At 38.4% G+C, this 27,560-nt stretch overlaps 1 protein-coding gene across 1 annotated transcript in view; it reads right to left on the reverse strand.

Moving 5' to 3' along the window:
• The window catches only part of PKHD1 (PKHD1 ciliary IPT domain containing fibrocystin/polyductin), a gene marked incomplete at its 5' end in the record, with an annotated part of 435,617 nt that overhangs the window by 288,164 nt on the left and 119,893 nt on the right, over positions 1 to 27,560 (reverse strand). Inside the window, 2 exons of the mRNA XM_081295270.1 lie at positions 4,830 to 5,042; positions 22,707 to 22,863. Coding sequence (XP_081151396.1) covers positions 4,830 to 5,042; positions 22,707 to 22,863 — 370 coding nt within the window. The remainder of the gene's footprint in view (positions 1 to 4,829; positions 5,043 to 22,706; positions 22,864 to 27,560) is intronic.

A 27,560-nucleotide genomic window follows, 5' to 3' on the forward strand; every position in this document is an offset into this window, starting at 1 on the left:
AATAATCCTGGGTTCAACTTCCTATAACATACATACATATACGCAGAAGGGTGGGCAGGGGAGGAAAATGTTAGTGACCAAAGAAAAACAAGTCTGTTCTGTTTAGAATGTTTACATCTCCCAAACATCCCTAAAAATGTACCTCTCCCATTTGTGTAGTCTTGCAGCCAATTAACACACCATACAAGTTTGTTTCCCATGAAATCCCATCTAATATTTTATGGTGATAAAATTAGGGGAAGGCAGAAAACTTTTTCAATTCTGAACTGAAGAAATCTAAGATCCCTGGAGAGGAAGGAGGAAAGCCATAATCTATACTTAAAAAAAATAGAGTATATAATGGCTCTTGGATAAAGAGAGATTTCAAAATTCTGGGAAACATAAAACTTTTAAGTTTGGGGTCCAATTAGAGCAAACATATCAGCAATCTTTCAAATCTCTGCTCATATTTGATAGGACCTTTCTATGCTCCAGATTCTGTACCAGGAACTTAATAGGCATTTTCGTTTGCCTGATCCCACACACATTTTATTCAGCCTAAATGACAAGTGATTCAACTTTATGCTCCAGTCTATATAATAGTAAATATTGTACCAAAGATGACTGTTCCTCCCTATGAGCTTCAGTCAATTTGAAATATTAGATGTTGAATTAAAAGTCAAAGCTTAAGATTTTATTTGAAATCTTAGAGGGTACCTATGGGTTTTGTCTTCCCAGCAACACTTTTCTTCTGGAACTATCTTTCTTTGGGTGAGATGATTCCCAAAGCACACATACACATACATGCATGTGCACTCAGGTGCACATACCCCACACCTCCTGGTCCTTGCAAAGCAAAATTGCATCTTCTCACATGGCTCTTCTGGACCTTGAAGAGTGGTAATGCAGTGAGAAGGTAACTTGAGCAGAGACAGTCACAATACACTGTCTTCCTGGAAGCCAGGTATAGTCCTAAGCCTGCCAAGCAATCAAGCAGGAATTTGTGAGGCTTTCCCTGGTTATTTCTTGAAAAGAAGAAAATGGAAGGCCATGTGAAACCAGTAAATGTCACTGGCCATAGTCAAGAAGCAAGGAGTGGGAGACATCAAGGCCACTGCATGCAGAGACACCCAGAGGTGAGAGTGAGTCCTCATGGCATTCAGAGCCCTGGTGGCACACATGTCAATCAAGGCTATTTAAAAAAAATTACAAGTAATAAAGCTACATACAAGAAATGCCATGTTGCAGCTATGGTTTATATTTCATTCCAAGGGAATAAGAAACAGAAGAGAGAAGTCATGAACAAGAAGAAGTAGGTAAGGAGGAAGGGCAAGAGGAAACAATATGGATGGAGGAGAGACAAGATAAGAAATGATGGATAAAATGACAAAGGAGCAGAGATCTCAATATGTAATGTTGATAAAGAAAAATCTTATGAAATGAAAGCAGGTCCCAGAAAGTTTCACCCCTACATCAAAGAACAGATTTTATAGAAAACATTCTGGAGCTTATTTGGTCTTGGAAATGAGGAATCAAGCAAAGAGAGACCCTGGATCCTCAAAAGGAACTACAAACCACAGTTGAAAGGATGACCTAGTAGAGTTTTTCTTAATCTCTGACAGTGGAACTTTTTCTTTTTTGATTTTGCTTTGATTTTAGTTTTTTGGTACTGGGGCTTGATTCCAGAAGCACAGTACCAGAGAGTTTTTTTTTTATTTTTCAGACAGGGTTTTATTAAGTTGCCCAGGCTGGTCTTGAACTTGTAATCCTCCTTCCTCAGCCTCCTGAGTAGCTGAGATTACAGATGTGAGCCACTATGCCCCATTTTGGATCTCTTTTTTCTAAAGAAATATTACTTCAAACACAAAAACAAAAGCAGTGAATAGATTACTTGAGCATTTTAAGCCTTGATTGCTTGACTCCCCAATACTTCAGCTTTTGGAACTCTGAAAGGCCCTCCAGGAAGCATTTGGGTTCCATGCAACACAGTTTGAAAATCATTAATCAGGAACACACTTCTACATACACAGCCTACTCCATGCACACTGGATTGTGCTTAACCACAGCCTTATTCTCTTTAGCAACCAAAATAATAGAACACAGTACAGTGTTCACAAGAACTGTGAAATACAGAAAACATGGTACTTATAGAAGGAAAACCAGCCATGTCTAAACTTGCTTACTTACATTGCTTTTTTCCCTTATTTATTTCTACTAAATTCTTATGACCATAACAATTGCACTAGTGTTTTCCTCAATCATTTCCCACATACTAGCTTTTTCTCGGAAATTTCCATTTATATTTAATGTCTGTATCTTGTAATTTCTTGAAAAGGACAAAGACAGAAGTCCAGTCAAGGCCGTAATACTGCTTTTCTCCTAAGAAACTGTCAGCCAAATTTCTCAGGGAGGAACTGGAAATGAAATGAGAGACATTGATAAATTTCCCTGCTGAACAATCAATAAAAGTCCCACCATTCTGCTCAGCCTCCCACTGTGGAAGCAAGAGCCATAATTACATTGTCAAAAATTCAAGTTGCCCAGGCTGACAGCGACCCCCTTGAAAAGTGACAAGTGATTGGCACTCTATTCGAGGTGGTGACGCTGGATTGGCAGATGGGACAGCCAAGGCAAAAGGCAAGAGTGAAATTTCCTTATTGACTACAACCACCCAAACCCCAGACCTTTACTCTGGAGGAATCCTACAACCCTTTCATCATATAACACATCAAAGTGAGCAGGTGACAGAGCTTACTAAATAATCTGAACTCCACCCAAGATTCAGAACATCCCCTGTCCTGTACAGCTGTACAGGGGGGAAGGGGTGGTTTAATGTCTGGTGCAAGTCTTCTATACATGAGTGTGTGAAAGTTTCATCAATTATAGAAAGACATAAAATGTGCTTTCAACTCCAGCTTTCCTTCTGACAACTGAACAGCAAAGTCTGTTTGCTTAGCATTTTAATCTACGATAAAAATCAGCTAGAGCAGAAGGGTTACAAAGGGCAATAATGAAGAACACAAAGGGAGAGAGAGGATGGGAACAGTATTACCCAAGGAGTAGTTAAATTAGAATCCATCAGTGGCTTTACTTCTGGATGTTCAAAATCAAGGCTGCAAAGAGCCTGATTTGCTGGGCAGTGCTCTGCTTCTGAGTATGCTAGGGCCCATGAAAGTGGTTTCCAAGAACTTGGTTCTAACCATGTCCAGGGAGAGTGGTTGTCCTGTGCTGAAAAGCAGCTGCACCCAGAGAGATTAAAATCTAAAGGTGTTCACTGGGTGGTGGGAACAGAACAAAAGGTGCCTGGGAATGTCATTGACTCATAATCTCCAAGGCTAAATCCTCCCCTAGCTGATGAAGAGATAGGCACAAAATTTAATAAGAAAAAAAATTGCTAGGCAGGACAGGCCCTATGCCAAATTTTGAAATAAAAGCCTCTACCCCCTCAACATTTCCTTTCCCCCTAAAAGAAAATATGATATATTTGGTACTGGGTACTCCATGATTTAGGAAAAAGAAAAAGAATATAATCAAAATAGTAATAGCTAATACTGCTTGTGAGTTATTGTGTGCCAGATACTCAGAAACCCTTCATGAGCACTAAGCATGGGGGCTGTGTTTTCTGCTTTCATAGAGATTAATTTGTCCAAAGTCATAGCTCAAAATCAACAGAACTAAACCAATTTCTGATTCCACAACTGTCAACTACTAAAAATCAGTGAATTTCCAAGTGCAATCAGGGGACCATCTGAATCAAACCACATGTAGGTTCCACTGAAATGCACATTCCTGGGTTACACCCCAGACCCACTGAATCAGACTCTGGGGATGAGACCCAGAAATCTAGATTTATACACTCTCCCCAAAAGAGTCTTTTATTCACCTAATAATGGTGAATTATACTATTCTGAGAAGTAGAGTGAATGTTGGGTCATTAGAGACTTTCTGGGTACAAAGCAGTGAATCACATTGCTCACTCTTTTGCATACTTGACAGCAAAAGAAAATTAGTTTTTCTCTAAAGCCTCAGTGTCATCAGACCCACCTTTGGCCCTGGAAAAAGGCCAGGGACATTATGCAAAGATTTTAACCATGATATACCACCAGGCTGGAGGGGAAATCTGTTTGAGACCTCAGGTGGTGAGGGAGAGGATTGATGAGCCACAGAGGTGCCTGGGATTCTCTGACAGATACATCAGTATACACCTCACATCAGTGGCTACTCTTTTCTATATAATATTTTCTGCAAGTGAATAAGGTGGGGACAGTCTTATATAGAGAGGAAATAGCTTGATTTCACATGTGTTCAATGTGCAAGCTCTTTGGTTCATGTGAGATCCTAGACACCTCTTGAGGGAAGGGCTTCGGAGAAGCAGTTGAATAGACACTGATGGCAGCCTAATCTGAAAACATAAATGGAGAGGGAAGTTGGGTGGGAGGAAGAGGAGGGAGAAAGGGAATAAAGAAGAGGAAATATGGTAAAAGGAGGAAAAGGAAAGAGAAGATAAAATGAAAGAAGCAGAGGGAAAAGAGGTCTCACTCTCCGTACCCAGTAGCATCGCACAGCTGGAGCAGCAACATGTTTTTTAACTTTCAAAATTCTCAAAACACATCAGACTCATCTACTGTGCTTCAGTTTCATTATACTGACTGTAAGCATTGGCACTGGGGATTTCTTTAAATTGGCATTTGCTTAATCACAAAGACTTGTAAGCACATAAAGGTAGATTATGAATGCTCACTGATTAGTGAAAGATGTAAATTTTCCATTTCTATACATTGATTTTTACTGCTTGCACATTTACTATATAGAGCCCTATTTCATTTCCTCTAGTCAACTGCCTCACTCACCGTGCAAGGAAAGAGTTCCATTCCTCACAGCCAGGAACTTGACTCCAAAGGGAAAGAAGGGCATAGAGTGGGAACTCCCATAGAGTTTGATCTCAGCTTTGCCTTGGAAAGGCTTGCCCTTGGATCCAATCCGGAGTTCTCCACCATCAGAAATAAGGATGGAGTGGGCCCTCAGCTCAATGGGTCCTGGATCCATAAAAATCAGCTTGCCCCCTAATAGACAAAGAGAAAACAGTCAGTCCCTAAGAGGGTATGACTCACCCATTTTTGACAGTTCCAATGCCTATTGAAATCCCCTTCATTTATATACTTTTTCCGGAACTTAGACTTATTTTATTTTACACTCTCTTCTGGAACTACATTAGGGTATATCAGACACCCAAGGATAGAAACATTGTATTATTAAGCCACTTTAAGATAGGCATTACTAGCCTTTGAAGCTTTATTTGTAATATTTTTCAAGACAACAATCTAAACATACAGAAATTTAGAACTGGTTAAACAAAGCATTAGAAGGCTTCTAACTTTATCATTTAACAAGAGATAAAAACAGCTTCTAAAATTAAGCTTATAAAAAATGGGAAACAAGTGTAAAAAAAATAGGGAGAGAAGAAATGTGCCAAAAGTAAAAGAATTACAATAAAAGGTAATAAAATTAGGGCTAACATCATGCCATTTGTGACATTTTAACTGGCCTCATCCATTATATCTTCTTTTAACGATAGACTACTAATTTCTTTGAGAGTTCTGCCTCCATTAAATAGATTTGAGGGACATTGCCAATCAAGACTTTCTTTTCCTACCATAGCTTAAGACACATAGTAAAATTTCAAAAGGAATGTGAAACAAAGTGGGGAGGAAAGACAGGAAATGCTTAAATCTTAATTCCAGTGGTGGTATTCTAAAGAACCTTGGAAGAGTTCCTGCTTCTGAGACCTCCACCTGTCACCTCCCTATCCAATGCCCTGATTCCTGTTTGTTTCTATGCCTGCTTTGCGGACTGATTTCCATTGATTCAGTACACTACCCAATACCTTCCCGATACGTTTCCTTTTAAAAGAGAGTTAAACTTCTGTTATTTACAACCCATAACCTTAACTGATTCAGACAACATTCTGCTCTAATGTCCCAGTTATCTATAACACAGGAATGTGATTTTAAGATAAAACTATTCTCAATTGTGAAAGCAAATAATTCAATATCAAAAAGATACTCTTATCTCTATAATATCTTCAGAAGGATTTAAAATATTTACATGTCATACACGATTTTCTCAATAATGTTGAAATGATTAAAGTATCACATGTAAACACTTTAACATAAACAAGCTATTAAATCTATCTTCCTGCTAAAAGTGGTTTGCAAACATACTGCACTATACTCTTCTACTCTGTACAGAAGTGGTTAAAGTTGTGACTATATTGGAAGCACCAGAAGTTCTCTTTTCCAAACCCTATAACACCTTCCCATCTTGTTCAGAATAATTCAAAGTCCTTATACTGAGCCACCCACCTCTGAACATCTCTCCAACATCATCTTTTGAAATATACTCTTTCACTCATCTGCTCTGCTATAGTTTGAATATGGTTGATTCCCCTCAAACTCATGCAGCGGTTTATACCCCAAAGTTTTGGAAGTAAGAGGCTGGAAACTTGACCATGCTATGTTTAGAAGGGGGGCCATTGGGAAGTGATTAGATTGGATTAGATTAGATCATTAGCATCCAGCTCCTGTGAATGAATCTTAGTTGCTATATAAGAAGAGGGAGAGAGACCACACAGAGACATGCACATGTTCCTGCCACATGCAATAGCTAAGGGGGGACCTTATAAAAGGTTGCACCATATTGTTTGTAATTCCAGCATCTAAACTTTAAGTCAAAATAAATCTCTTTTTATATAAAGTAACCTGTACCCAGTACTTCATTATAGTAATAAAAAGCTGACTACTACATATTCCAAATATATTGGCCTGCCTATTGGTTTTCAATCAGACCTCAAATCCTATGCATTTGATCTTCTTTTGCTTAGAATGTTCTTTTGCTGAATTTGCATGTTAGGAATAGCTCAAAGGAGCCAGGCATGGTGGCTCATGCCTGTAATCCCAACAGCTTGGGAGGCTGAGGCAGGAGGATTATGAGTTCAAAATCAGCCTCAGTAAAAGAGAGGCACTAAGCAACTCAGTGAGAGCTGTCTCTAAATAAAATACAAAATAGGCTTGGGGATATGACTCAGTGATCAAGTGCTCCCGAGTTCAATCCCTGGTATCCCCCTTCTCCCCCCGCCCCAGAAAAAAAATGGCTCAAAGGGCAGATTCCATTATTACAGGGTGAATCTTAGTGAGGAGCTATAGACAGCAAAGACCCCAACCTGCTAAATTTATTCCTATATCCAGTGTGCCAAATTATCGAGTTGAATCATTGCTGCTGTCCAGAAATAACAACTGAGAGTGATTAATCACACTCTGGAGGAATGAGAGGTAGAGAAGGAAAAGGCTAAGATGCCTTTAGTTATTTTTTTAACCTTCATCTTAGTGCAGAGATAATGTTTAATAAATGTTTGACCAATAGTCAAATGTAGAGGCCACTTCTTCCCTGACCTTCTGTTCTGAAACTTTCTTGAGTTTTCCTTGCCTCACTTCATCAAGACTTTCAGTCTTCACTCCCAAAGCCCAAGCCACACACCATCAGTAACAGGCACAAGATATTTATTTGGACTTGACCCCTCATGACTCTTTCTGTTCAGCCACAATTAGAATGACAGACCTCATCCAGGCATACAATTTCTCCTTATGTAAGATGTTCATGGGAAGAAGTCCTCCTTCAGAGAATTATGGTGAAAGTTATTAAAATGATACTTATAGGTCCTTGCTCTAGGGTCTGATAGCCACTGGATTCTTAATGTAATGGTGTCTGCTGCCACCACACCATTTCGGCTCCCCGGGCTATTGCTATAGTTGTCCCATCACTTTAGCACTGGTAGGCTACCAACTTCAAACATCTCACTGCTACCAGTCCTGACTTTCCCTTTGGACCACATCATAAAAATTATTCTATAAGATAAGTAAATGCAAAAATACGGAACTCTCTTCTGTCAGTCTATAGACTCATGCTGGAGCAATTGTACTCTGATTACCAGATGTCCATAGGAACCAGGAACAATTTTGACTTTAATTTTCCCTTCCATTATCATTGCACCTAGAAATGCAGTAATCAATATGAATCCCCCTGAAAACAAGGAGAAAAAAAACAGATCTTCTGATGTGGTTCACATATTTACGTTAACTAAAACTTTCATACACAGTCACATTTCATTAACATCATAACTAAATATGTTCAAGTGCTGGATCATGGATTTACATGGCAGGACTCTTTATTTCAAATAATCAGGAAATCCAAAATGACCTTGATGAGTAAGTGGCAAAGGCTGGGTACAGACTCTGAGTTCCTATCCTGACTCTGCTATCAGGGTCTAAGTGACCCTCAAAAAATCCCTGGGCTTCAGATTACTCAGGTGTAGTGTGTTTTCTCATTGGCAAAGTGGATGGTAGAATCATGTATACACTGAGGGTCCTCCCCACTCTAGAGCCTTGAACATGCCCATCTTGAAGAGTGCAATCAACTGCACATTTGACACTAATGGAGACATGAAGTTCATGCTTTCCCCACACCAACTAGGCTGCAATTTCACTTGAGAAAAATCTATGTATGGTCAACAATTCAAATTAGACTATAGGAAAACAAGGGTGTTAACCTTTGTTAGGCACCTACCATGAACCAAAAAATCTTTAAATTTTTGTCTGAAATGACTTTTAAAATAAGTCTGCAAGGTCAACCTCCCATTCTCTATTTTTCAAAGCATGACATGGGCTTGGAGAAAGAAGCTCAGACCTCCTCCAGCCCAGAAGAGGTAGAGCCAAACACTAGAACCTAGGGCCACCTTACAGAAAACCTTATATTTTACCCATTTCCACAAATGGTAGTTTTTTACTAATTAGGGTTAAGAAAAAACATGTGTTAACCTAAGTACTTTTGCCTATGGCTTGTTTGTATATGGTTTATTTTAATTTTGTTAATGGAGATACACCTCACCTCATTCCAAAAAGGATTTGAAGCACATTATAAGGATTAGTGGACAAATGAATAAACCTGGGCTTTGTCCCTTATAGCAGTAAGCAAAATATTAAATACACCGAAACAAATTTTAGACATTTTGAAACATTGGTTACTGACCAGAACCAATAATGCTGCTAATGAAGGGAGAAGAGGTCTACTCAAAGAAAAGGAATAGTTTGTACTGCGAAGAGTGCTATCAGTTGGACCAATTAATGCAAACATCACTGACCCCTGCCAAAAACCAACCGTTCCCCACTTCATCAGTGGCAAATACAAGTGCATCTAGGTACATTAAGGGGAGAGACTGATGAGGAATTCAACTGTTTTGTTTGTTTGTTTGTTTGTTTGCCTGAAACAATAAGCAATAAGCAGAGTGAAAGCTTCTCTTTGTGAAAATAAAGCTTATATGTGCTCCAGATCTGCACCAAGACCTCAAGATTTCTATCCTCACGCTTTATTGCTTTACAGTGAATACAGAGCGCCTGCTTCACAGGACAGTGACTTGAGAATGGGAGGACAGTGGGAGGACTTTATCTCTTCACTTTATAGAGCTCAACCCCATTTCTGAAAGCTAAAATAAAGAGCAGGGCTGAGACCAGCCTTTGACTGTGACCCTTAAATTGCTTTCCTGAAAGCTGACTACATCCCACAAGTGACCTTGAGTAATTTTATAAAAATCAATCAACCATCATTATTGTTACTTCCCCTCTAAAATAAGTAAATGATCATAACTTTTTACATGTAATCACTTCTTTCCATTAAACATCTCTTATTTCTTTTAAAGGGAAGTAAAAGAGACTTTTAACAGCTAGCTAATGTTTGTAAGGCACATCAAAACCTATTTTTGGCTAACCCTACAATTAACCATCCCCTATAATGACCACAAAATAATTTGTTTTTGTTTTTTTAAAGTTCTATTTTCCCTTCACAGAAAAAATTAGAGCATAAGTGTTTTACCATATAATAATACTCTTTAAAAAAGCTGGCCATCCCTCCTGTCTTCAATTCTTTTCTTCCCTTCTCTTCTGAACCCTCCTTGGTCAGGCCTTTGCCTGTCTTCTCTACCAAAACTGTTCCTGTCAAGGTCATAAATGGCAACCATGCTGAGAAATTCAGCCCTTACCTCTCCTGAGTGGTCAGCAGCCTGTGACACCCTAGGTGCTTCTTCTTTCCTGAAATTCTTTCCTCTCACTTGCCTAGCACCATATCTTCCTGGTTTTTCTACTAACTCCCAGGTATCTCTTTAGTCCCTTCCATCTGATTTCTCTGATCATCCCAACCAACACTTGGTATATCCCAAGACAATTTGGCCACTTATCAGACTGTGCACACCATCTTGGTTGTCTCATCCTGTCTCAAGATTTTAAACATCATCCTATGCTACTTGCTGATCACTCCCAAATTTATATCTGCAAGCCTGACTTCTGCCCTTAGCTCAAGATTCATACACCCAACATCTCTACTTGAATGCCTCACAGGCTTCTCTGCTTGGAACATCCAAAATCAACTCCCTCTATGGCCTCATGGACCATGCCATAGTCTTCCCATTTCCATGCTTACTCCAATCTGTTGCTCATTCTGAAAACCATAGAGTCGACTTTTGCTCCTGTCCCACAACCAAACCTTCAGGCAATCTGATACATTCTACCTTCAAATATTTCCATGATCGTTTCACCACCTACATAATTCCTTCTAAAGTCTAAGATACTTTCATCTCATCTCTGGATTATTCAGCCCTTACTTTGCTTCAAGGTCAACTGTCAAAACAGCACCCAGTGTTGCTGGTTTTCCTTTTAATGTAAACCATAGCAGTTATTTCTGCTCAAAATCCTCCGATGGCTCAGAGTCAAAGCCAGCGACCCTCTTCAGTGTTGGCTTCTCTGGCCCAGTCTCCCTCTATTCTACCCTTTGCTCACAGTACTCTGTGCACACTGACTTGCTTTCTTTCCTCATAGCAACGGCCCTTGCAAATTCTCCCACCCACCTCAATGTGCATTCTCTACTCACTACATTTTGCTCTGTGGTAGTAAGCCAATCCAACAAAAATATAATTCACTTACTTACTTACTGTTCTCATTACAGAAGTACATTCCACAAGATAAAGATTTAGCTCTCTTTTTGTTCATAGCCATAGCTTCTTCAGTGCCTAGAAAGTTTCCTGGCACATGGGGAATGTGGTTATGTCGTCACTAAATATTTTTCAAGTAAAAATGGCAAGTTGGCTGTGAAAGTGAATGAGGTCTCTTGAAAAGGAAATGTGGAATGAAGACAGAGAGTCACAAGAGGAAGAGACTATCAAACACCCAGATTTATAGACTAGAATGAGGAGAAGTAGCAGAGATTCTTGAGAGTGAGTCAATGAATTAGATAAATTAAAGAAGACATGAAAGGCTGCAGAGACACAGGCTTTAAGAAAAGTTTCAAGGGTTATAAAAGTGGTAATGAGAGTGTCAAACACTTAATGTCATTTTTAGAAGGATCAAGGCAGTGTCAGAGCCAGCAGTCTGGGTGAGGAGATAGTGTCAGGTGATAAGATGAACTCGAAGAGTGACTCCATCACAAGCATAGTGAAGGTGGGAGGTGAATGGAAGGAAGACCAAGCAGAGATCTGAGGACCCCAACTCATTAAATAATCTGTATCACCAGACTAGATATTTCATTTACTCAAAGCTTGAACTACCTGAATTTTAAGGTGTAAACCATCCCATTTATTTACCTACATTGACTAACGGCCATTTAGCTGTTCTTCTTAAAATTTTTAGCAGCCTATATCTCATTACTGTTCAATTGTTAAATTGTCACATCATAGTAAGGGAAACCTGGGAAATTCCCTTCTCCTGAATCGTAGAGATGATCTCCATCCTGGACGGACAGATATGGCTCTGCCTCCATCACGAGTATGGCTAAGTGACCTGGGCAGAGTTGGGGTTCATCACTGTACCCTACTGTTGTGGGCTGTGGTGGTGGGAGCCAGGAGGAGGCCAGGAAGAACAGTAGTGTAGCACCCAGCAAAGGCAGCCACATCCATCCGGAAACCTGCATTGTGATGGGGATGCACACAGTTTCCTTTGTTGGAAAGATCCGGATTAGACTTGTGCCTGATCCACTGGAGCAGAGCCTGGCAAGCCTTCGAGGTGGGCTTGTCCCCAGCCAGAGAGGCGGAAAATCAATTTGGCTGGCAAACGAGAGCCCCCAAGAGCTCAGTCCACGCTCCATAATCCTATCCACTAGCAGCTCAGGAAATAGATGCCTGAGCTCTCACATATTCATGGGGGATGTGAGGCATAAATCAGGCTTTAAGGATTGGGGGCAAAGGGAATGGACGCTCTGACTGGGTACTAATTAATCAAGCACAGAACACCTAAACCAAGCAACCTGGGACGGAGCCACGCTCACGCGGGCAGGCAAAGGCTGCTGCTGCTGCTGTGTTTCCATTTGCTTTTCATTTCAATTAAAATAGATATCGGATGAAATTTTCCCCTTTAGCTGATGCTGCTTATGCATCCCCCTGTTCTTCCTTTAATTAAAAAACATGCTTATTGCAATACTTGCCAGAATCACTTTAACGGTATTTTAATTGTAATGTCTCTGCCTGATTAAAAAAAGAAAATATGAACTAGAAAGTGTTTGCAAAAATGTTCTCAGGATACAGGAAAAGAATCATACACCTCCCCAGAACGAATGCCACATATTAATTCCTTAATTATTCTGATACTGAAGCCAAATGGGGAAAATGTAGAGGTAAAAAAATATATATCTAAAATAAAATCACTGACTGAGAGTTGCATATAATAGCAGTTGGAAGAAAGAGTTTTTATCAACTCAGATTCAGCTAAAAATACTATGCCCAGGATAAGCCCATTCAATGTGACCAGCTTAGTTGCCACTGTTCTTTGCAAAGGTCACATAGCCTTTAGAGAAAAGAGAAAGTAGGGGAGGTTAATTGCCTTCCAGTTCTGAGAATTCTACAAGATTCATTTTATTGTTTCAGGGTAGTAGCTCCCAAACTGGAGCATGCCTCAAAATCACCTAGAAATCTTAAAACAAAGATTGGGCAGCATCACCTCCAGAGTAGGTTTGTGGTGGGCCCTAATAATTTGCATTACTTGCAAGTTCCCAGGTGATGTTGCTGCTGTGGATTGGGGACCACACACTGAGAACTAAAGGTACTCATACATTGCTACAGGCAAATGAAGTGAATGCTGTATGGAGTGGGTGTCCATTGTCTCATGATGTTGACTGTCATCTAAAACAGCCTGAGAAATACAAACCTGGAACTACAGATTAATACTCAATCATTTAACCAACATTTACTGTTAATTTCTAGTCCCTCTGTCAGCTGCTAAAATAAACGAGAAAACATACACTCTCCACTTCCAGAACCTCATAGTGAAAATGAACTGCTCTCAGTAAATGGAAACACCCAAATTTTAGTGAATTGGCCTATTTTATGGATAACAGAAAAAAAAAGGAAGGTACAACTCAGATTTTGCTTTTTCTTCAAAATATAAAATACATTAGCCTTATATGTGAATTAAGTCTACACTAGTTATAAAATAAAAACATATTTGTTAAAGACAAACTATACAGAAATGTTTAAAGGAACTCAAACACTTGAGATATAACTAAATGCATTTGTCAATAGCTACTGCTATTAATTACTACTTAATTTGATTTCCTTTCTACTTCCAGAAAGTCATTATATTCTTTTTTAAAAAATATTTTTAGTTGTAGACAGACACAATGCCTTCATTTTTATTTATTTGTTTTTATGTGGTGCTGAGGATCAAACCCAGTGCCTCGAATATGCCAGGCAAGTGCTCTACCACTGAGCCCCAGCCCCAGCCCTCATTCCATTGTTTTATCAATAAAGCTTCTTGCATTTAAGTGCTTAAGGCCCTCAGCTATTCCATGGGTTTCTAAAAAGTCACTTAAGACTTCAGAAAGAAAACTATTTTTGAAGAGAAACAAAAAAGACAAAGCAAACAAGCAAACAAAAAAACTGTCTTTCCCCCAGATAAATAGATAAAAATCTCCCTAGCTACCAAATTCATTGAAATAATCTTCTTCCTTCTCTTTATCAAAGTTCCCTTAACACTCATCCAATCACATTTCTGACCAGGCTGCTATTTGATACACTTCTCTGAGCAATCTGTTTATTCAATAGGTTCTAAATATAATTATTCTCTGAATATTGTACATATGATTTGGCTATTCCATAAAAGTATTCTAAATGAAAGAAGTTATTTCTTCCAATAATATAAAAAATGAGAATATCTCCTACCTGGCCCCAGGAATATTGTCCAGTGCATGAAAACCCATAGTAAAGAAAAGCTCAGTTTTCAATATATTTTCATCTGCACAAGAATCCCAGATACCAAAGTATCCCAGATTTCTAGCTCCATTCCCACTCTGGATAAATAGGATGTAGGGGTCATTAATCAACAAATGAAATAGAGAGGTAAGGAGAAACCAAGTCATGAAAGAGTCTGTGAGCCATATTATGGTTAGACTTGAACTTACAGGCTAATGGAAAGCCAATGAAGGGTTTAAGTAAGGAAGTTTGAAACGTTTATCTTTCATTACTGAAAATATTATAGCTGCTGTGCTAGGAAGAGACTGCTCCCATTTGGTAGCATTTTTCATATTACAATATCCAAGTTGTCAAGACATAAAACTGTAAATTGTTAAATATCTATCTATCTGTCTGTCTGCCTATGTACTGAAAACATGCCCCTTCTCACAGCAGTGTCTTATCTTTCATTTAAGGCTAATCAAGTGTGTCTGGGACTGTTCTCTGGAGGTAAATAATGTAAGTCATTGTCTGGGAAAAACAAGAGGTTTCAGAGCCAAGTGTCCCCCACATTCAAAAGCCTTTGTCTCTGATCTCCTGATATACAAATAGCAAATGAAATTGGTCACTGTCTGGACTGATCCACTAACATTTGAGGATACCAGGAAGGACTCTGATTTTAGACAAATTCACAACTAACATTCATCAGTCTCTTCAGGTCAGAAACTCATTCATTAGTTCATTCATTCAACAATTATTTGAGTACATATTACATGCTGCGGGACATGATGGTGCTGGTGATATAAAGGTAAGCAAAAACAGATTTGGCTTTCCTAAGCCATGTTAGTCAATTTTTCATCACTGTGATCAAAATACCTGACCAGAACAACTTAAAGGAAGGATGGTTTATTTTGGCTCATGGTTTCAGAGGCGCAGTCCATAGTCAGCCAACTCCATCACTCTGAGCCCAAAGCAAGCAGCACATCATAGCAGAAAGGTGTGTCAGAGGAGTGCTGCTCTGTGCATGGTGGCCAGGAACCAGAGACAGGGGGGAGAGGGGCCAGAGGAAAGATGCCCCCATCCAGTGCCTGTCCCCAGTGACCCACTGCCCCTAGCCACCCCCGCCCATCCATTCAAACTAGGATGGACTGATTGAGTTACAATCTAATCATGTCACCTTTGAATATTTCTGCATTAACCCAGGAGCTTTGGGAGGGGCACCTCATATCAGAAACATAACATAAGCTTATAATCTAGATCTCTATAAACTTCCCCAAAGATAGAAGAAAAAATACACCCTAATATTAAATTTGTGAAGAATTAAATATAATAGTAAATCAAGTTCTTATCCAAGTAAAAAAAAAAAACTATCAATGATTCACTTAACTTGATAGAAAACTCCCCCCATAAAATGAGTAACACCAACTTGTCACCAAGAAAATCCAGCCATACAAAGATGATCAAGGTAAAGAGAGTTAGTTGAGGGTGAGATTTCAAAACCACTCAGGTTAGTTCTTCCTGATGCTGACTTCACCAAGCTCCCCCTTTGGGTTATTACACAGACGGGGCCCCTCTGAAGCACCATGTATACAAACACCAGATGTGAGTTAATTATCTTCGGTACCACTCTTCCTCCACTGGGCTGCTCACACAAATAATAGTAACATCCAGGAGAGGCTTCTAAAAGCATTTTCCCCCTCAAAGGGAAGGGAATCATTATCATTTCCCCCTTGTGCACTAATTCAAGGGTGAGAGGGCTTCCTCAATGCCGTAGGAGAGTCAGTGACTGCCTTAAACTTGAACTCAGGCCCCAGTTTGCTAACCAAACCACAATGGGTCAACTTTGTATTATCTGCCATAATCATCCCATCTCCTGCCTCAAAGGGCAGCTGTTTGAACTGAGAAAGGAGCCAATTCAGTCAATCTTTAACAGCTAACTTGAAGCTAAATTATTTTAAATCTACCACTTTGCAACCAATTGTACCAGCCTACAAAAACATCTCATGTTCATCAAGACATTCTATATTTACAAGATGAAACATTACTGCATAATATGTCACTGGTATCAAACTCCAACCTGCCTTCAGATGGGTTTCCTTCAAATCCAAGGTGGTATCTGTAAAGTTGTGAAACTATAGGCCTAGAGTAATTTCCCAAGGGATACACATCAGCTTGATGTACAGAAAGAAAGACCACAAGTGATATTTCAGGCAGCCATATTTCAAGACAAGTCTAGATCACTGAATTGTAAGGTGTTACCTGAAGCATGATTGTACTGAACTCAAAGATAATTCAGGAAAAACAAAGTATGCAATCCCTGGGATAGAAGACTGCTGGGTACAGCACTTGATGCCTCATTCTGAAATTCTCAAACCTTTGCCAATGATAAAGAAACTTGACAATGAACCTGATGGTGAGTCAAGAGAAGATACTTCATCTCAACAAATAAGACCAGGAACTTTTATATTATAGAAATCTCATCTATAATAGACTCAGAAAGATCTGAGAGTCTCAACATTATGAACTAAAAACAATTTTTTAAAAAAGTTTAGAAAAAATGAGATCACTTTCCAAGCTGCAAAAGAAAAACATGCCTCCATTTCCACAAAGTCCAACAAGGTGAGTGGAGGCAACACAGGTTCTACTAATTCAACCTCTGTATGCCTCCCTGTCTCTCAATAGAAAGAAAAATACTTCCATATGCATTCTGAAGGTAATAGGAAGAAAGCAACCCAAGGTCTTTATTACATAATCCTTTCAAAAATCTAGTTTGGTTTTATATATAGAAACAGTAACTATTTGTAAGTAAAACTATAATTTAGGCCTGATACTCAGCCTAAGTTAGTTCCAATGCAACAACCAGTGTTAATTAATTGACTTCTTAAACTGGGCCAGACTCTGTAATAAGGGCTTTACATATATTCCCTCATTTCATACTCAAACCATCAACACAAGGAGGGAAATCCATGGAAATATTGCCACACAACAAACAATAAATTCTAGCTATCATTGTCACTGTTGCTGTTATAATCAGGCATTGCCTTAGTGAGGAAAAACCTAAGGATTACATAGGGTCCCCAAGGTCACAGAGATGGTAAGTGGTGAAGGTTACATTCAAATTCAGTTCTTTCTGGCTTGAAAGGCTTACACACATTTAATTGCTTTAGTATACACCAGCAGACCAAGAAATAGAGAGTCACATTACAAGGGACAAGTGCACCATTAAGCAGCAATAGAGACCGGAAGCAAATTTCTGCTCAAGCATTTTAAAACAAAGTAGCAAGAAACCACAAAACATTTTCCTTTTTATTGTGTATACTCAAGGTAGACAATATGACATTTATAGATATTACTAAAGTCTAGCAAATTAATAGCTTCATCAATCAAAATTACGATATTGTGTGTGTGTGTGTGTGTGTGTGTGTGTGTGTGTGTACAAGAGAGGCTAAAAGCTCAACACCATGGGGAAGTTCAGGCTCCCCTAACTGAGTCTGTATTGGTCATCATCTCTATTCCACCGCACATCAAGGTGCTTGACCACTAGGTTAGAAAGAGATTCATTGCTTCATTGAGGAAATATGAATGCTTCCCTGACTACAGACTGAATTCCCAAATCCTTGCTCAGGATGCATATGGTTTTGACAAGAGGGTAACATTGCTTCTTTGTTACTATGGTTCATCAAAATTATTTGAAATAAAAATAATAAATTTTAATTCAGCAACGCCTATGGCCAATGGATATCTTGTCATAAAAGAACAAAAAATATAATCAATGAAATCAAGACAATATGCATATTTTTATCCCAGATCATTAATATCAGTTGATTAATTCTCTTTTTTTGTTTAAAGGTGCCCCTAGAGTAATTTTTTTAAAAGGAGGGAGAGAGAGCAGGAAGGAAGAAGTAGAGACAGTAAGTAGATGAAAGCTTTGGATCTTTTACTAATTAAAGTAAAATGATAATTAACATAACTGAATCTCTTATTATGGTCACAAAAAAATCTGGCATTTTTCAATTAAGTTCAAAAATCAATGCATAGAGCTTCATAAATAATGGCACAAAACTATTTGGTGCCATTTCCCAAGCCCACCAAGAAGTTTATAATCCTACCTTCTAGTCTATAAAGTCATATATGTTAAGGAAAAAAAAATGTTAAGTCTCTTTTAAGGTAAAATATGAGTGAAGCACAGAGTTCAAGACTCCCAAGGGCCCACAGGTAGAAGTTTAGTTTTCTGAATGTAAGAGCCTCGTCCTCTGTACACTGGGATTCTGGCTTCTATGAATAGAAACATAATACAGCAGATGCATCTCTTCAAGAAGTAGTTCCTGGTGTGCTTCTTAAGTGATCCAGTTTCCTTTTCATTTGCCGCTAATCTTTTCAAAGTATACATACTTCCTGTAGAATGCATTCTTTGTAGCATAGAAAACGCTGAGAAAGAATTTCTACCACAGTACTTTATATTTTTTTTTGTTTAAAGTATTTTGAAAGAATTATTTTGGGACTTGAAAATCTCATGCTTTCTCTCAGCCTGTAGATTGAATCACAAAAATAAAAATTCCACTCAGCTATTTTTCTGATATCATGAGTAGATATGAAAAAGACAGGCAGTAACAGATATTCAGAGTGAATTGCTGTTGGTGGTGATGATAATAATGATTCAATCACATATTCAAATAGATCTATATTATACTTCAAATGCTTTCACACATATTATAGATCATAGAAGATATTAAAAATTTGGAACTATATTCTATCAACCACATATTGAAGAGTTTTAGTTCTCTACCACTAAAGTTGTTCTCCAAATGCTTTTAAAAACAGAAAAATAATTTGCCAATTTGTGTTCCTAAGAATTCATAACGATACACATGCACACACAGGTATGTGTGCCTGGATACACTGTACATGTATATATGTGAATAAATGTGTTTGTGTATGCATATACACATGTGTATGCAGGCAGGCTTGTGTATCATTCATTGAAAACAAATAAAGACAGTCCAAATAATTTAGTTGAGAAAATGATATGTAAGAGAGCAAGGATTTTTAAAATACACTTATTAAATTTCACTTAGTACCTGAATGCTGTACCTTTTATTGATCCATTCATTTAATAATCAATACATAATTTTGAGTACTTTTTATATGTCAGGCATTATTCTGGACCCTGAAGAGAAAATAGTAAGTAAATTGGTGAAGACCTTCATATTGTTTTAGCTTATTCTAATAGAGGAGACAGACTATAAACAAATAAGTCAATTTATAATATGTCATACAGTAATAAGAACTATTTTTAAAAGTAAAGCAAATCAAAAGGATAGCGAATAATGGAGAGAGGTAGTTATTGGAAAAAGATGGCCAGCAAGCCTTCTTAGGTAAGTTGATATTTCCTCAAAGAGCAAATGGAGTGAGCCAGTCATGTGGATCTGGAGGACAAATATTCCAGGCAGGGACTTGCAGTGGGTATATTCACAGAAGAGCTGGAGCAGAATCAATAGGGAAGACAAGATCAAAGAAGGAATCAGATATTAATCAGAGGACTTTGGGGTTTATTCCTAGTGAGATGAGAAGCCATTAGAGGGTTTTTAGGAGAGAAGTAATAAGATCTGACATATTTTTAAAGCATATTGACTATAAAAGGTTAGGATTACTTTAGCATACAGCATAAATACCAAATACCAGTGACTTAAACAAGTGAAGGCTTATCTTTCAATCAGAAAAAGTAATTTCAGAGGTAGGCAGTTCAATGCTAATATAGCAATTCTGAAGTCATGGGGTCTTGGGTTTCTCCCATTTTCTTCCCCATTCTTCACCTCATGATAAAATGGCGGCCAAAGCTGTAGCTGTTACATTTACATGACAGGAAGCAGAAAAGAAGAAAAAGGAAGAATGTATAAGCCTCCTACTGGATCAGCTCTCTTTAGCAGACTTCCTAGGTATCCCACACAACATTCCTCTTACATCTCTTCATCCCACTCTTAACCACAAGATTATGTCTAGCAACAAAGAGGCCAGAAAACCCAGCATTTTAGCTGGGTACACTACTACCACAAATGAATTTGGGGTTTTGCTTATAAGGAAGACAAAGAAATGGAGAAACAGGAACCAATGTAGAGACAACTTGTCATAGTCCTGGCCCCAAATTTTGGTATTAGGGTTAAATCAACACAAATATAAGTTCTGATATTTGGTATACATGTTGAAGATTCAGCCAACAGCATTCATTGATAGACTGACCATAGGATATGAGCAGAAGAAAGAAATCTAGGATGCCCCTAATGTCTTTGACCTGAGCCACTGAACAGATGCAGTACCAATAAATGAGATAGGGGGATTCCCTATGCTATGATTTTGGGCAGATATTATATCTATGTGATCAAAACATGTCTCAGACGCAAATGAAATGCTACTCATACCTTCTCCAATCCAATTCTAATCTCACAGTCCTCGTTCTTCCTCACTGCCCGTATCACCTATTTTAGAACTAGAAATTTTACTCCTTTGCTTTTATTCCCCAGTTATATTTTCTTTTATACATATTAGATATAATTGATATTAAGTATTATTATTTTTTCTTGTATTTTACAGAGAGTTCCTAGGCCACTTAATAAGCGTTCACAAAATATCTGTTGAACAAAATTTGATCAGGGTTCTTTCTTTCTTACTACTATGTCTAGAAGCTATAACTCTTGTCTCTATGATAAAAAGCTCAAGAGGTCTCTCTAAACAACCCTGCTCCCTGCTCAACTCCTTTGTACTATTTATATAGAAGATGATGTCCACTATTTATCTTCACATTCTTACCAACAGTCCTCCTACCCAGAAGAAAGAGGGGATCCTACAGATACCTGAGTTTCACTCTTTAGAAGATGAGTTTTGTCATTTCAAACATATCTCACTTTTTCTTAATAACAGAGAATAAAATATTATTTAAAACAGGAGTATTAAGGAAAACCATTATAGAGGGCACAGTATTTGGATTGTTCAGATCTTGAAATCTACAAGGGTAAGAAGCCACATGTATATATTATACATGTCTGCCTTGCTCCCGCCCTTTATTGTTTCTCTGATGCCTGATTTTTATCTTTGGTATCTTGTCCTATGAAGACCATTCCTTGATTGAACATTTACCTGAAAGTAATAGCACATCCAGAGATTTAGTAATCCATGATTTTGAGCTAGGAAACTTCTCCCACATGATTGTGGTAATGTACGATCAAGATCTTTCAGCACCTGATGGTACCCCAGAGAATTGGATTCCTAAGGGGAGAGCCCTGCTTAAAGACTTGACAAGAGAATCTTTGCTCTGAGATGAGGCTCTGAGTCTGGACTTTTCCTTTGTCATTGCTAGTCCTTAGACAGCTGATGGCTGTCAATAGATCACTCTCCATAGCCACTAGCTGCACACACATACATGCACATATACACATACACACTCCAAAGATGGGGCAAGAGTCAAAGCTGACAGACCATTTTTCCCCCTGAAAGTAACTAATTAATGGATTTAACTAAAAACTATTCTCCTTGCTACTGGGATGGGGAGATGGTGGTGGCAGACATCTTCCAAACTACAGAATGACAAAATGCCTAGTCAGAAAAACCTGATTGGGGTCTGTAATACACAGGCACCCAAATTACATTAATTTATCCCTTTGAAATACTTTATTTACAGCCATGCTCTTACTTTAACAAGAACAAATATTTGTATTAGGTGTATTTGTAGTAAAGAATAATGTTTTAGCATAGAGTTTTATAGACATCCATAACAAATCACATCTCCCAAGCAATTTTCATTTGCCAGTGAGCACGATCACTTGATAATAATTCCGTAATATCAACCCCTAAAGTAGACAATGATTTTGATTCTCATTTAACAGATAAGAAAACAAATACACAAAGATGTGAAATAGCTTGCTTAACCATTTGGCAAAGTAGGGGAGGAACTGTAATCTGAATTCTCATTTCTTCCAATTTCCTAGATCCTAGAGCCTTGGTGGCTGGTTTTGCAATGAGGAAGCCAATTTACAGGATGTTCCATGGGACCATGAAGTCAAAACCACAACAGGGTAAAAGCAGGAAGGCCTTGCTTCCTTGGCAGGGAATTTCAAAGACAGCAGTATTACCCCATTTCAGGGTGTTTTGTTATCTTGTGGAGGCTGCCCTGGATGAGCAGGACTATAAATGGTTTCAGGAAAGCATCGTGTTCATTGAGAACACAGTTAACTTTTTTGGTTTTGAAAACTAAACTAATCAAGCTCTGTGCTTATAAATACCAAAAGGATGGCCTTATAAATACCGAAAGGATGAACCCCCAACCACATCTTCCTTTTCATAGTAAAATCTCAGTTTGGCCTGAGAATAAATTGCCAACTAAATGCCAGAACTTGTAGAAAATTTTCTCCTCCCCACTACCCACTACAAGTGATAGAACTGCATAGAATAATGCCACCGAACTTCCAACTGCACAGACCTTTGAGGTGCAGCAAGTTGAGGGTGCTAGTATTGGTGTCCAGGAGGAAGAGTTGGCCATTCTCCACTGTGACATTGTCGCCATCTTGTGGCACTTTTTCAGGAAACCAACTGTAAGCCTTGGACCATCTCCGGCAGAACTGAAAGGAAGAGTTGCCCTGGGAAACAGAGAGGATTTTTTTTTAATCAAGATTATTCAGGTGATCAATCATTCTATAAACTTTCAAAGAAAGTAAAATTAATTTAAATATTTTAAATGTCTCAATAAAATAAGTCACCCCTCTTCCTCATATAACTAACCCAAATAGGAGAAAAATATGGAAAAGACAAAGTTATACTTGAAGTGCCTCAGTGCTCAGCCCCTGGAATTTACTCTTTTTTTCCAGCACAGGCTCCCTTCTACCTAACAGATGGAGTTGATTCCATTTTTTATTTTTACAGACATGTATTGAGTCTTGGACAAAAAGTCATAAATAGCCTGGAATAGGGAGAATTAAAATGTTCTGCTTGATGGGTGGCATTTTGCTTTATGTAATTGGTATCATTTTTCACTGGCTCTACTGCCAAGTGTCCCTGTTTTATAGGAACATTCCTCTTTCCAAGTGCTCAGATCTATCCTCCCACTTTTTTTTTTTAATATTATTGTTGCCTTTCCTCTGTGCTTGGTGCATTGGTGCTGAACAAAGCTCATGCATGCATACATGAAATGCAGTCCAACTTCAGATGACAAGTGAATAGCCTGAAACCTTTGAGTGAGAGGCAAAGAGCAGCACTGGGAGAAAGAGCCAGAGAAGGAAGCAGCCCCTAACCATCCCAGCCACAGTTCTCCTCTCAGAACTTTTGTCTCTTCTGTTAATGTAGGGCCACTCTAACATCACATGTTTTTTTTCAAAACAAGGACATAAAAATCACAGAGAGCAGTATTCATCCATGTGAGAGGCTGAAAACATGTTTGAATATCTTGTGAAGTGATGGAACTATTAGGATGATAAACAGAATAAAACCAAAATAGAGGGGGTGATTCCCTCAAGGTAAAACACTGCATGTGTGTGCCTCTCCATACATGGTCTTCTTCCTGTCCAGATTTCAACCAAATGAGAAGCCTGAGTTCCTGCAAAATGAAGTGCCTAAAAGGTCCTCTGGTGACGTGGAAGAGGCAGATGGGAGGAAATCATTAAGAAGGAAAGGATATTTGTAATGCCAACAACTATACCTATGTTGATAATTGTGCCCTGCATTATTTCTAACAGAAAATAGAAAATTGTGCTACATGAAGGGCCAGTACATTTTCCAGTAGAGGTTATTGACTCCTAAGCCAATAGTTTTGAATGGCAGAACCAACACAAACACTGAGGAGCTTTGAGATAGGAGAACACATAGGTTTTTTTTTTTCATTTTATCCCAAAGAAGAAAATAAATTCTATGACTTATGCTTGCTTAAGAGATGGAAAGGCATAGGATGAAAAAGAATGGGTTTCCCATGAGCATCATTGTCAGACATATGAATGATGTCTGCTTGATGACTATCCACAGACCAGAAAAGTAAGAAAAAGTTTAACTCTCCAGTTGATGTCCCTATAGAGGTAGCTATCAAGTAAAATTAAGGAAAAATGATTTCTTATAGGGCTATACGTTATATATTATTATGATCCTCCAATTCACTCCTGCAAATACAGACAGAGGAAAGGGAGGCAAATAGGAGGAAACTGGAGGGAAATAAAGTGGTGAAACAATGGGGAAAACACAGTAACATCAACCGCAAAACAAGGTGAATAAGGTTATCTGTACTGTCAGCTCAGAGTCCCCAGTAAAATGACATCTGCAAAAATTTGAATTTCCAAGTCAGAGAGAGAAGGTTCTAGCATAATCCTGCCCTTTCATCCTAACGGCAATGTCTCAGACATCCTCACAAAGTTCTCGAATCAAAATTCAGGAGGTGGCACCCAGGGATCTATAATTTTAAGTGGATCTCCTCTGATGAAAATTCTGCTTCAAAGTTTGAGGACCAAGTCAAGGGAGGGGCTAAAGGAGAGAGAGAGATACCTCCCAAAAGGAAACTAAGAAGTTTCCTACAAACCAGCACATAAAGCTCAGGGTCTTTGGTCTGGGTCCCCTCACTTCAAGCAGACTGGGTAGGGTGGTGTGTGGAACAACTATTAGAATTATGAAGAATTCATCAGTGTGACTCTTTCTCATATTAGCCAGGTGATTAGATCCATAGCCACAGAACTACAAAGAAAACCAGACCTCATGACACCCACAGCAAAAAGATCTGAAATAATCACGAATCAATTAGGTACTTAAGGGTGTCAACTTATTCCATGGTACCCTTCATTAATTTGAGAATACTTTAAAGTTGTAATAATTAGCATTCATATTTGTTACCTAGCTCTGAGTGAGCTTGAAAGACTAGCTCAGTGTCAACGAAGGTGATGTTTTTGGTCAAGAATATACTCTGTCATGAACCTAGTTCATAGGCCAATGTAGTTTTTATTTCCATCTAACATAAGCTCTACCCACTTCAGTTTCCAGGGTGCTCACCTGCTAGCTTTAGTTTTCTTCTTTGATAGAAGAATTAGTCATATCTATTCTGCAGATGAAGCAACTAATTTACTTACAAGCACAGGGAGCAGGTAAGGAAATAGATGAGCAAGAATTGTCTAGCATATGCCTTCATCTTTAGTTCAAATCATACAGACCTGAGAAAAGAAGGAAGGAAGGAAGAGAGAAAGAAAGAAAGAAAGAAAGAAAGAAAGAAAGAAAGAAAGAAATTTAACTTTCCTGCCTCTGCTTGGAAGCTTATGCAATTTGTTTTCTTCTTACAAAATGTCAGCACTTCTCTGAACTTCAGGGAATGTGCAGTGTCTGCAAATCTTACTTGTCACCTTAAATGTACTTGCAACACCACCAGAGTCATCTTGAAAGAAGTCATTGATCAGCAAGTTGAAACATCAGGCAAAGCAAAGACCTATTTGTGAGCGTATGCACTGAGCCGGGGTGGCAGAGGTAGGTTATGGGAATCTCTCTAGTCAGTATCTCCTGCTTGACAAAGACAAGGAAGAACTGTTTTGACACCTCACCATAATGCCTTCTTGCTCAGTATGCAAGTCTTGGAAATAGGAAAAGACAAGTCACTGTGTCCAACATTTTTCTCCACCTCCTTACCCTCCTTTATTTTCTGCAAAGTACTTATCACCATCCAATACATTGTTGTTTTTGTTTGTCATCAGTCAATCCCTAATAAATTGTAAAGAAGCTTCACAAGAGCTTCTCAGCTTTCTGCTGTATCCCCAGTTCCCATAACAATATCTGGCACAGAGTGGGTACCCCTAAAGTATATTTGAAAGAATGGCCAACTCTTATTTGAGTTTATAATCACTATACCATAATTCAGAATATCTTCATAACTACAAAAATTTGATGTGAACATGAAATTATTTTTACTTTTATCCAATATTCTACATAGAAGTTATTGTCATTTTTTTGTGTTTGATTTGGTTTGGTTTGGTACTGAAGATTGAACCCAGTGGCATTTCATAACTGAGTTACATCCACAGCCCTTTTTACTTTTTGAGACTGTCTTGCTAAGTTACTCAATGTGTTAGCCAGCTTTTCATTGCTGTAACCAAAAGACAGCCAAGAACATCTTAGAGGAGGAAAAGTTTATTTTGGCTCATAATTTCAGAGGTTCAGTCAATGGTTTGCCAACTCCATACCTCTAGGCCAGAGGAGAGGTAGAACATCATGGCAGAAGGGTGTGATGGAGGAAAGCTGCTCAGTTCATGACAGCCAGGAAGCAGAGAGCTTGAGTTCAAGGATCCAGGGACAATATAATTCCCAAGGGCATGCCCCCAGTGACCTGCTTCCTCCAGCCATGCTCTACCTGCATATAGTTACCACCCATTAATCCACTCCAATTATTAATCCATAAAATGGATTAATCTCTAACAAGGTTATAGCTCTCATAATCCAACCATTTCACCTCTGAACACTCTACATTGTCTCACCCATGAGCTATTGGCGGGGGGGGCACCTCACATCTAAACCATAACATCCAGGCTGCCCCTGAACTTGCCATCCTCCTACCTCAGCTTCCTGAATAGCTGGGATTACAGGTGTGTGTCAACACATCAGGAAAAATTAATTTAATTCACTGACCTTTCATTTTGTGAGATCCTTCACTATTTTGTGAGGGGATCCTTCTTTAACTCTGACATGAATATCACTTATACATTCTTGATTTGTAGCATTTTATGTTTATATGTTATTTCTCAACTAACATGAAATTTGTTAGTAGAAAGTTTTCCAATTTTTCTTGTTTTTTATTCTTAGTTTTCTTCCCACTAATAGTTAAATGATTATCTTTACACTATTCATTACATATTTGATCTCCTAACTAATAGTATTAGCTATTTTAACAGGGCATTAAAATGTTGAGTAATATTATACCTGTTAACCAATTAAAATTCCAAACCTTTTGTGCATAAGCTAATGCAAAGGCATCTCTTCCAGAGAAATGTGATCATCCATTCACGTTCTTAAGGTGTTTCCATTATCATTTAGAAAAAGACAAACAGCTAGATAATTAAAGTGTGATTAGTTCAATAATTGAAAACATAACCAATGTGCTTTGGGAGTTCAGGATATTGGATAGCTGACCCTTGTGGAGACTGCCTTCCAGGTGAAATCCAGTGCATGAAATCCCTTTTTCTACTTTTAATCTGGACACTACAGATAAATTAACACAGGCTGAGATTACTTCAGCTGATTATGAAACAAAAGATAGTCATTGTGGAAAAGTCAACCATCTACAAATCCAGGATTACTAATAGAGCCCTTATCCTATTAACTCAAT

The sequence above is a fragment of the Spermophilus citellus genome (genome assembly GCF_964194105.1).
Source record: "Spermophilus citellus genome assembly, chromosome: 5".
Classification (NCBI taxonomy): Eukaryota; Metazoa; Chordata; class Mammalia; order Rodentia; family Sciuridae; genus Spermophilus; species Spermophilus citellus.